The sequence below is a fragment of the Anastrepha obliqua genome, chromosome 5, assembly GCF_027943255.1.
Source record: "Anastrepha obliqua isolate idAnaObli1 chromosome 5, idAnaObli1_1.0, whole genome shotgun sequence".
NCBI lineage: Eukaryota > Metazoa > Arthropoda > Insecta > Diptera > Tephritidae > Anastrepha > Anastrepha obliqua.
The window spans coordinates 97,897,299-97,909,684 of NC_072896.1; the positions used below are offsets into that span (position 1 = coordinate 97,897,299).

At 35.4% G+C, this 12,386-nt stretch overlaps 1 protein-coding gene across 1 annotated transcript; it reads right to left on the reverse strand.

The window, feature by feature from the left end:
* Nucleotides 1-620: 620 nt before the first annotated feature.
* Nucleotides 621-11,667, reverse strand: LOC129248147 (uncharacterized). The gene is made up of 3 exons (XM_054887593.1): nucleotides 11,578-11,667; nucleotides 1,573-1,692; nucleotides 621-1,108 (listed from the first exon to the last, which is right to left on the reverse strand). Exons 2-3 carry the CDS (start codon nucleotides 1,587-1,589, stop codon nucleotides 712-714), a joined length of 414 nt encoding a protein of 137 aa, XP_054743568.1. The 5' UTR covers nucleotides 1,590-1,692; nucleotides 11,578-11,667; the 3' UTR covers nucleotides 621-711.
* Nucleotides 11,668-12,386: the final 719 nt, after the last annotated feature.

Genomic DNA, 12,386 nt, shown 5'->3' on the forward strand with positions numbered 1-12,386 from the left:
GTTTGCGTCAACCGCTTTGTGCTGCTGATGAAACTCATCAGATTTTTGATGTCAGCGCCAGCTATATCAGCAGGCGTGGCAAAGAAGTAAGAGCCAAGATGCCTGAATCTTAGCCCCGCCAGAGCAGGGCAGCTAAGGAGAAGGTGCTGAGATGATTCCACAGTATATGTACATATATATAATTGGCACGCACATTTTTTTGGGTGTTTGTTTCTCAAATGGAAATCCGCATATTGTGCTTTAATTAAAGCTGCCAGCTTCTCAGCAACACCTCTGTATCTGAGCGCTTCCCAAATACTTCCGCGATATGTGCTGTCAAACTTCGTGCTATAACCAACGAAAACAAGTTGCAGGCTCGACTGCCATTCTTTCATAGACGTACATATGTTTTTGGTATTGTTGAAATGCTTCAGAAAACAAAAATGTTAAATCCTCATTTTAGACTTAATTTCAGCAAAAATATAAAAGCTATGGAAAGGAAAATACAAATATCAAGAATTCAGCCCACTAAGCAATAATTTTTTTTAGCAAAATTCATTAATTTGCCCACTTTTGCCCGCTGTTTATATTGAGCCGCAACCATTGAGTCATTTACTAAATGCTTAAATTAAACTGCTAACTTCGTTGTTCATATGTATGTATGTATTTATTTACTAATTTATAAAAAAAATGTGAATCAAAAATTTCAAGTGTTATTATTTTTACGCCATTTCAGCCTTTACCGAATTTAAATACACCCATTACTAACAAAAACATAATCGTGAGATTATAGACCACACAAAGCACTATGCCTGCACTTGTCCAGTTGCGATACCACGGCAAGGGTGGAGATTTGAAAATCGATCGTTCGTTTGCCGTGTTGGTGGGTGATATATTGGCTTTTTCTGCTGTGAGTGGTACCACCATACCGAGTTCGTCCTTTTGAGCTTCGGATAAGAGTGTCACTGGTTTTATTTGTATGGATACTGAGTCATCTGTATTAGCGGAGGTGTTGTTGCTGTTGTCGTGCAGGAGGCTGGTAGCTGCACAGAGCTCAGCAGGTAACATCGTGTCGTCATTTTCAATTGGCACATTCTCACCGTGCTCTAAGAGCACTTCCCTAGATTTGCTGAAAAGAAAAATTATTTACTTAGTAAGTATAATCCTCTAGTAGCTGTGTGGAAACGTTAATATTTTCCCAAACCATTTTCGGGGAAGCCTTAAAATATGTGCAATATAATGAAATTTATGATTTCCAGGCCTTTTTTGTGAGACACCCTGATGCAGATACGCAGGTTTATTTAAAATTTATCTACTTCTATTTGAATTTTTACTACAAAACTATTTTGAGAACACCTCACATTTTCCAAAATTTTTAAAAAGTAGAGAAGTTTTTAAAAAAAAATAAAATTAATTGAATAATTTTGAATTAAAGAATTAAATTAATTTATGCTTCTCCAGCGATCATCAACACTCACTGAGTTAAACGTAAAAAAAAAATTCTGAACGTGAATTATAAAATGTATTTTACTTTTAACACTTTCAAGCATATGTTTTTCTTTAAAAGCGATTTTTTAATTTTAATTTATTCACCTTTTTCTCATCTTCATTATTTAGCTTTGTCCGCTAAGCTTCCGAATTTAAGCGCGTCGCTTGGTAAACTGCTCGACCACCAACAAATTTTATTTAACTCAGGCGTTTTCTTGATCAAATCTGAAACGAAATTTGTGAGCCAAATATATTTATGCATGTATGTATGTACATATGTATGTATATATGAATGTAGATGGATGTAAGTGGATATGTGTACAGCCGAAGCTAAGCTTCAATATCTGCAGGAAGAAAAATCAAATACGCTAAATGTGAAGATCGACAAAAAAACTCAAGAATTGTATAATTATAAACTCTTATGCAGAGTATGCACGCTGAAGCCGTTGTACGAACTTGGGGATGCTTCATAGTTTTCACTTGTACTCCTGCTACTGCTGTGAACTCGAACAGGTGGAGTAAAATTAATTGTTCTGCTCCGTTCCAAGCTACGTTCCGTTACTGTAGTAGCTCAGAGTAATAGCCAGAATAAATATGAAGTGCCCTCTGTGGTTACAGTAAAGAACTTGGATTCGGCCGAAGCGCTACTTGAGAAATTATTCATGTGTACTCAAGCTACCGCTACTGCTCTTACTGCTGTTGCTCTGCTACTATTCCCATAGCTACTACTTCATCGTGAAAAATCGTGAAAATCTATCATCCTTGCTGCAAAGTTCAAAAATAGCGACTTTGAAGTCAATGACACGTTTGCAGCGGAAGGCCTTCTGAATTCGATGAAGAACGTCTCAAATCCCTTTTGAAGGAGAACGGTCACCAAACCAGTCCTGAATTGGCCCAAGAAAATGATCCGGGATCATAAAACTACTCTTAATCACCTTCATTCAACAGAATTTACCGAAAAATTGGGAATCTGCGTGACGAGCTGAATGAAAAAAAACAAAGAAAGTCGCTCTCAAATTGCTTCTCAGCATCTCGCCCGCCATCGAGCAACATGCGTTCATAAACAGCCCTTTTAATACCGAATCGTAACGGAAGATGAGGAGTGGTGCCTATACATCAATATGAAGCAAAGAAAGCAGTGGATGGATTCAGGGGATACGCCAAAGCCGAGAGTCAAGTCAGATCTCCAGCCGAAGAAGGTCATGATAATTATTTGATGGGACTGGGAGGGCATGGTGCACTCCGAAATGCTCAAAAGGAATGCCACGGTCAACAAAGAGCTGGGCAATGTAGCTACACCGCGTGAATGAGGCTATTCGACTGAAAAGACCTGATCGCCGTAGTTAAACCATACTCCTTCACGATGCGAATAACATCCATACGCCCATGTGAGAGGAAGCTGAGAATATGCCACACATGCCACTGGTACGCCGACACAGAAACATTAGAAGACGAGCCTATAGCATGAAGCTGGCTGCAAATACGGTGGCCCAAAACGTGGGTAAATAGTTTTGGTCCATTTATGGGCGTTCTGGGCCTTCTCGAAGTAATGCAAGGTAGTTCCGGGAAGGGAGTCTCCTCAGAAAAGGAGGAGGGATTGTTTTAGTGGCTAAACCATTCGACGCAGTTGACGGTGGTCTCTGGAAGTACTCTTCCTCATTAAATAAAACTTCATCAACTATTATTATTCAACAAATTTCACTTGCATCCTGCATTTTGCGAAATGTTCAACACCATGAATATGAGATTTATAAAGTGGAGCGACGCATTTATCAACATATTGGAACGTGTATGCTAAACATTGAATGGCTCATTGCATTACGTTAATGATGCAACGGTTGTAGCGTGCATACCCTACATTATATTGTTTACTCTGCATATTTTGATAGCAGCACAGCATTCGCGGCAGTTTACATTCCGTTGCAACTACTTAGATGACCCATTGTTTATGTTGGCAAGTAGTGTTATTGTTTGGGTCACCACTTATAATGCTGTGTGGCGCATACTCGTACAACTCTAATGAATGCTGAGGCCGAGCTTCCTCTTTAGTTCGCGTGTGTGAGTGTGTGCGTTGTGATGCCATTCTACAAAATACTTTTATGATACATCCGAAAAGCAGGCTCAAAGGCGATCGCTATTAGGAATACGTTTTTTCTATAATCTGATTTTTTATATTCTTTACTGGCCGTCGAACCAAGGGTTCTTCGAATATAGTTTAGCACCTTACTTACACGTCTACGCCAGTTGCTACTTTATTATAGGGAATTACTGCGCCTCAAGAATTCACAGATGTGGTTGAGGGACGTTAAACGAGGAATGATTGGTGTAAGTGCGCATGCACTACTGTAATGTATATACATATGTCTTTATATACATGTATATATGTATGTATGCATTTATATATATACTTATATGTGCATATGCACTTGCATATTATTGAAAATTTTGTTCTTCAGAAATATTGCCATCTGGCGCTGCATTTTTTGCCATGAGTTAACATACACTATAGTCAAATGTAGTAGTTGCAAACTACCCTACAACTAACGGGTGTGTTTTTAGCTGCATTAAAACTATTGATATCGATAACTAAGATTTGACAAGTAATCATCAATTGTTTAACTTCAAAACGGCGCTTCCAAATTGTGGAAATTTAATTTGAAAAAAAGGAAAAAAATCTGTGGGCGAAATGCATAGGGCGAAGTGTTGCAAAAGGTGACAAAATGTCGATCCGTCGTTATTCTCTACTTGTTTGCCTTTGCCCTTCGACTAGGTGAAAATTTTACTTAAAGATCTTGGCTTCTGCTTAATTGGCGCTAAACCGACGGGACCCCTTAGTCTAGAATTTTCAAAAAATAGATTTTGTTTTTAATTAATATTTCGAAAGTATAGGCTTTTAAGAATACACTGTAAAATTGTTGGAAGGGTATTCCTAGTAATTTCGGTTCTACAGCCATTTTAGCAGGTCACGCGTTCGCTCTCAAAACTTTAAACTCAATTATTTAAAAAAAAAAAAAAAAAAAAAAACTATTCAACCGAATCGTCTGAAATTTTAATATGTTGTTCACAACATCAATGGCTATCGCTCGTACTAGAATCATATTATTATTTCAATTATTTCGTATTTTTTGAATAAAAAACTGAAAAAACCCGATTTTTAGAATGTCAAAGTCAAAACCGCGCCATTTTGTAAAATTGTTCTTTTTTTATTCTATATACTCGTATATAGTAGCGGGACATAGTGATTAATAATTTTTTTTGTTTTTGTGTTTCAGTTAAATAGAAGAGCCAAACTGGACAACACCGCCCAGGTCTAATTTTTCGGGAGGGTCAACTTCAGCGTCAATTTTATAATTATTAAAATTAAAATTTTTTTTTTCATTTTTGTATGTGAAAGAAGTTAAATAAAAAGCCTAAAAATTTAAATATAGTTTGATTTTTTGTATTGTAAAATACCTTCCTGAAAATACCCTAAATATTTGAACTCTAGACCAAGAATTTTGGCTGAGTTTAACAAAGAGCGTCAGTCGTTTGTTTCTCGTGTTAACCGGCGCCAGGTGCACACATCCCTCGAAGCTATGATGACTTAAGTGCCCATAAAATACAATTCGTGCAAGAATTGCAGCCGAATGTCCAGCGTTTGTGTAACATTTTTGCTGATTGGGCTCTGTTACATTTATTGGGAGAAGTAGCCGGAGATTGGACTGACTGAATGAACCAAGAAACTTCTAAGTAACAGATTAAAAAAATAAATGCCATGATATTATCTACCAGATTATAAAAAGAAAACTGCATACCTAAACTGTTTATGTTTTCTATTATCATTTCGCTGACCCAACTAGTCGGGAAATTGTCTTTTCTTCATACAAATAATTGATATTTAGTATGGGAACGACTTACGAGCTGTCCATTGTCAGATTTCCATCAAAAATATGGTAACCAGTCTCATATTAATACCAGTTCATAATAAACAAAAGAATATTAGTTTAATTACAGATCAAAATCACTATTTAGAGTTTAAAAAGGAGGATTAACAAATTAAAAAAAAATCATGAATGCACAATAAAGACATTCTTTTTTAAGGGGTTAGGTGGGTTTGAAAATTTAAAAAAAATCGATTTTTTTTTTGTCTTATTAAATAGTATAATATGTTTAAAATATTCTTCTAAAATTTCAAATTGATCCGAGTAAAATTCTACGAGATAGACCCTTCAGAAGTTTCGCCCATCAGGCCATGTCAGTGCAGCGTTTCGCAGGTATACGCGTTTATCTCAAAACTCGATTTTTTAAGTCGGTGGACACGATTTCTCGAAAAGTTTTGAAGCGATTTTGTTCAAATATTGCACACATCTTTGGAATAACATTATCAAGTTATTCAACGAAGGATTTTTTTTTATTTTTATTACAACTAATTTTTTCGAGCCAACACATGACGAAAATTTGACCAAAAAATGTGTTTTTTTGTTCAAAGTCTGTCGAAAATTCAAATTAAATTTTTTTTTTTCCTTCGTCCAGTAACGAGATTTATGCATGTACTAACGAAATATTTTTGGTTTTTTGATTTTAAATGAACCAATAATGAGTTATGCTGTCCACGGCAAGAGCATTTTTTTGTGAGACGTTAAGGGAGATGAGGTACCAACGGCTGAGTTTTCGGAATTTTTAAATAAAAATTTCAGAAAATACTGTTTAAATATGTATCTTTGATATGCTGAATTGTTTAAATAAAATATATGATTGTATATATTAAAAAAAAAAATAGTAAAAATACCCTTTTTTTGAACCTCTGTAACCCACCTAACCCCTTAAGTAAAATTTGGGATATTCAACGTTTTTATTTAGCAGACTTAGATATGTATGTTGGAAGGAAGGGTTGGTGGAGCAGTATTCTGCGAGGAGCTCACCATCAGGCTCACGTTCAGGTTATCGAGGTACAGCAGCTGATTGGTTAATCACCTGCACGTTATTTGCCAAGAAAGTAAATATTTACTCCAATAGTCAAGCGGCAGTTAAAGCCCTCAGCTCAATGATGGTGCATTCGAAACTGGTCAGGGAATGCCTAGATTCACTTTCGATTGCATTCGAATTCGTTGACAAAAGGCTCATCTGGGTTCCTGGTCACAGCGACTTTGCGGGAAACTGTGAAGCAGATGAGCTGGCCAGACAAAAGACCAGTGAGGTGATTTCCACGCGAAAGATGAGGATTGGCATCCTTTTGACTATCTGCGGTCTGCTCCTGAAAAGATGGGCTTTGCGCCACTTCGACGAGTGCGGGGAGCGTACACAAGCTTAAAAGGTCGCGAAATTCGTTTGAGAGATCTTCTGAGGTTGACAAAATTTCAGCTCAGGACTTTAAGGGTGCTCTCGCAGCACATTATCGCACCTCGAGTCCTCTTTGCGTCAGCTGTATGGAGGATAAGGCGAATTCATCTCAGCACTTTCTCCTTAGCTGCCCTGCTAGCGCGGGACTAACATTCAGGCTACTTGGTTCTCACTTCATTCCTACGGCTGCTGATATAGCAGACCTTGATATTAAAAATCTGATGAACTTCAGCAGCAGCATAAAGCGGTTAATACAACTAGAACGCAATCATCGTTCGTAATTCGTATATACTCAACCCCTCCCGCCGTACTGAAAATTATTTAAAATGTTAAGAGCCAACTAATGTTGAAATGTTGAAGTCAAAGAAAATAGGCGTAAAAAAAAACTTTTTGTAATCGGCAGAAAGCTGCTCTTTTTTGGACTAGTTCGATTTCAGTTAGGAAAATCTAGTTGGAGGTCTAGTTTGATGTTTCATTACAGTGCTAACTGTTGTTTGTATTTAAAGTTCGCTACTGCGGATAAAGATAAAGATAATCAAGAGTAAAGGGTGATTCGGAAAAGAGTTAAAAAAATCAGGCCGTATATGAAATTTAAGTAAAGAGTACCTCGAACTAAAAGGAACTTGTTTTTGGACAACCCTAAAAATTGAATTTTTTGCAATACATTTGCCATTAGGTGCCAGATTTTTAACAGCGATACATATTGATATTCGAGAGTATCATAATTCAAAAAGAAAAAAAAAATGTTAAAATTAATTTGCCGGAATCACGGCAAGCTCTTTTTTATGCTGTGTAAACAATTCACATGGTTATATGAATTAACAGCATCTCATTAGAGGAAAATATATAAGTAATATATGTATGTAGGTGTATACATACATACACATACGTGTATATCGTTACTTTTACTTAGGGAGTCAGAGTAAACTGAAAACTATGCAATCGTAAATGAGCGATATTTTCTTATACACACAAAGTGGCGCAAAATTAATCACTCTATCGGAAGATTTATAATTTTTGAAACTGGTAAGCTACTTATAGACAGCTGCCGTATACATACAGAGAGTGCAATTCTTTCTACTGAAATCTATCCGGGTGTAGTACAATAGTCTCCTGACTGAGTGCTTGGACTTGTTCAACTCCCACAAACCTAATCTAATCTAATCTGTACTGACAACCATGGTTTGGGCATTCGAAGCAAAATTGTGAGAGTATCTACGGCTAGCACTCAAGAATGATAGAAACAAGATTGTGTCCATTAGAGAGTGCGTGACGTCAAATTAGCTGAGTTGTGCTTGTTGCCAACCATTTGCTCTTCGCAATAAATTTAGTGCTCTTTTATACATAAAATGCGAACATTTTTAAGTTTTGTGTTTGTTTCTTTTTTTAATTTAAAGCTATCGAAACTGTAAGCTAAAAAAACTGTATAATATATAATATTATTTAAAAAGTGTTTGCATTTACTGAATGCGTATAAAAAACGATAGATATATAATCGTTTCTTCCGGTCCTCAATCCTTAGTGGGATCATCAAAAGGTGTAAAGTAAAAATAAGCAATAAAATACTAGAAAATATTGAAGAAACCATAACGACATTTTTACAAAAAGAGTACCTTATCTTGTTAATATACATAACCTCAAATATGCCAAAAAAGTAGTTTTCTTAACAGAAGAGTTTCTCTTAACAAAAAACTTATAAATTAAAAAAATTTAATAACTAAACGCACATTTAAATGACAAAGTTCTTTAAGTAATTCAATAAAAATTTGGTATTTTACTTTTTTTAAATGGGCATTTTAATGCGTTTTTATATCCAAAGCTAGGCAACACGGCGGTAGCGAGAGAGAGATTTGACTGCTTTAAGGAGAAGAACATCAAAATAACCACAATCGCGGGCAATGTGACCAGATGTTAAAAAAAGGTAAAGCTAATTAAAACTGAGTGAATTATTGTTACGAAATTATAAACATTACATTTTAATTAGAACAGGCTAGCAAAATGTCATGAAAAAATAACTGAAACTCCGAGACTAAATAACCAAAAAAATGCTAAATCAAGTTACGAAAATGGTAATCTGGCGTATGGCCATGGCGTATGGTCACCAATTGTGCTAACATCATTGTCAAATTCGCTGAAAGCAAAGTAACGGTACCTCGATAGGCGCCATCTCATTATTATTTTCAACATGGCTAGCACGATATCATGGACTCAGCAGCAAAATTGTGCCCGCTCATTTCTCACATATTCTTACGCTTTCTTACGCGTTAATTTTTTTCGTGTATCATCAACACAATCTCAGTTTTTTCGTAAACAAACCACAGTCACAACTTCCATTACATAAACAAATCAGCTGATTCCCTCAAAATCGCTGAGAGCCGGTTAACGGCTGGTCTGATGTTGGACACATCTTTGCATTCAGGGCATTGTGCTGACGATGAAGTTTGCTTGGCCGCCATGGAGCGGCGATTGGATTGATTTGTAGGGCTCCTTGAATAATGGATGTGTATGACATAGGCGAGAAATGACTTTCGACCTGGAGTGAAAGGAGGTTTTTGCCATTTGTGAGATATAACTGGAAACGGCCTACAATCTCTCGGAAAACTGCGAAATTAGCCGTGGAGCAAGAGAAATTAATTTGCATAATGCCAGTAGCTTTAAAGAAATTATATGGGTTTTTTTTATTTTTTGTATTTATCTTGTTTTATTTTATTTTTTTTCGGCTTTTTATTGATTTTATTTTATTATAAATTTATTTTATTTTACTTTATTTTACTTGATTTTAATTTGACGTGACAACGTCTTATAATTCGATTTAGCCGGCTGCACGCACGAAAAAATGTGTCGTTATGTTGCTCGATCGTCGTTATCTTGCTCATTCGTCGTTATTTTGCTTGAACTGCAAGCGAAAGCGTGGAACGAACGACAAAGAGCATAATCGGCCCCCACATTCGGCAACGTTCGACATCTGGCTCTCTCCTACTTGAGTGAGCATATATATGTATGTATGTATACACGCATTTGTATATAAATTCACATACTTGTATTTGCATATGCCTTCTTCCTGTGTGCGTGGTAATGAATCATTTCTCTGTTGAGAATAGGACGATGATAGAAAAAGTAGGAAATGAAAGGGGGTGTTTCGATTGTAATGTGTCTTGAAAAAGTCAAATCGATGATGGTGCCTCTTAGTATTGTTGACTTATTAATGCCTGATGAAATTGAACATATCTTTCATGAATTTGATAAATGTTTCGTAATTTTTCACGTTTGTGTAAATGTAACTTGACCTATTCCATTGCGATTCCATTTACCTTCTTCTCTATATCCATACAAAATATCTATCAAACAAATAAAATTAAAATTTTGTTTTGAAAATTGCAACCATTACATCAGTATTTTCTTATGACGTTGTCACGTTAAACTATCGTCAGTAAACCGACTTTACAGACAACCTCTTTTTTATAGTGCATTGGAATAATTTTTTTTATTTACTTTATTTATGGGCTAAGTGAATGGCAACTTCGTTTAATATAATTTTTACATTTGCTGCGAGCTCATCGGATAAATAATGATCGATATGCTTAAATCTCTCTGCTAAATTGCTTACGAAAAAAGTTTTATTCATATTCATTTTATTCTAATTTCAATATTTTTTTATTATATTATTTTAAATATTTTAATAATTGTTTTTCTCTCTTTCATTTGTTTCATTATAACACCTGTGAGTTCGATGTACTAGAAACTCATTCAATTAAACTGCACAGCACAAAAAAATAATAATAAGTTTCCGACAATGCATTCTAGAGAGAGTACAGGAGAAAAAAATATATATATACTTTTTTGTTTTGTTTTTTATCTTATGAATACTATTCATAATAATAATACAGTGATTGGAAAGTTTGCGTCTGAATTATATTTTATCGCGAAGCGGCATAGGAAACTATGTTATCCTTATATTTTAGAAATATTTTGCGTTCAGCAATTTCTTGTTAAAAATAAAGGGGAACAATTCTGTGGAAGATTTTAACACTCTAAATCCTCAATAGGTGTTTTTGTTTGCGGAACAGGGCAAAATGCGCGTAATGAAGTGGTATAATGGGTAAATATGTTCTGAAAAAATATTTTTCATAAAATTCTACTAAATTTTGTTTTTCTTGTTCACTCCTCTTGGGAGCATAGGGCCTCAACAAGACTCAGCCTTGCGTGGGTTTCGTTAATCTATTTTGATTTCTGACAGGGTAGGTGATTAGCCTGCCACCACCAGACCTAAATAGTGGGAATGCCAACTTGTCGTTGCTTAGGAGCAACGCCCACTTACTGGTTTGGAGCGCCATCTGTGTTTCACATTTTTCTGCCAGAAGGATCCCAGAGATGGTTGAGCACTTGTCGGCATATAACAATAATACACTAAAGCTACAAATTTAACTTGGATGCCAGAAATAACTTAAAACTGAAATTGTATTTAGAGTTTAATTTCGTTAGTGTTTATAAAAAATTGTTTTATGTAAAATTTGAAATATGTAAGCAAGTAAGTGTAAAATATGAACTGAGAACTGCCCTAAAAAACAAAAAAATCTGATGCAAACTTTCTAATCGCTGATATATAGTACATACATACATTTATTTTTTCTTGCCACCTCTAGCAGAATCCAATACCGGACCTTTGTTATTTTGAAAAAAAGTGTATATTCCTGTATTTTTTAGTGTTGGCAAAACCCTTGCTAATAAAACTCTTTCTTTTAATTTTCTCCATTTTTGTTTTGTAAAATATTCACAAAGAACTTCACATACCTACATACATACATAGGCAACGGGGTTTTAATCTAAAATCTACCACACAATCACTTCGTAATGAAACGCGCCTGCAACTGAGTCTTAACTTCGTGACAATTAAAATTAAACTAACATTTTGGATACTTCAAAAAAATTTTCTCTCACAAAAATAAACACATCAATGGCTCAGTTTAGACCGCACACGTCATTAGACTTGCCACAATCAATTTTAGCCGGTCTTTTACAAAATTCAATTTTTACCGTACATGTGCTAATTAAAGCCATTGAATAGAGCAAATGTATAGGGGGTTTCAATAGGCAGTGCCCATATTTATTATTCAGTTTGATAACGATTTTTTTTATAATAATAGTTTTTAGACAAGTTTGACAAATCTTTACAATCGCTACAACTTTCGTTCAAATTTCTGACGGAAAAAAATATTAGTTTTTAATTGCAATAGAATGCTGATGTGAATTCTGATGGTACAGTGAAGTCTATCAATCCTCAAGTCTATCCCAAAGTTCGCATTCAAGAACGAACTGCCTTACGAGAAACGATTCATGCAAACTCTAACACATGGACGCTTCCATAGGAAAATCTAACGCATATGAACATTCCTGCCAAGACCTGTAGTTATTTGAGCTTGAGCGAATGGGCCAACATTTTAGCAAATTTACTTGACAGCAAGCCATGGAGAGATTTTATAACCAAAATGCAACTTGAAAGAATAGCTCAAAATTATTTTTTTGTTTTGTTCATACTAAACTAACAAACGAACATCTTCTCCTCGGCTCTCCTTCCCGGACTTGTCAGTTTTGTGGAGGGC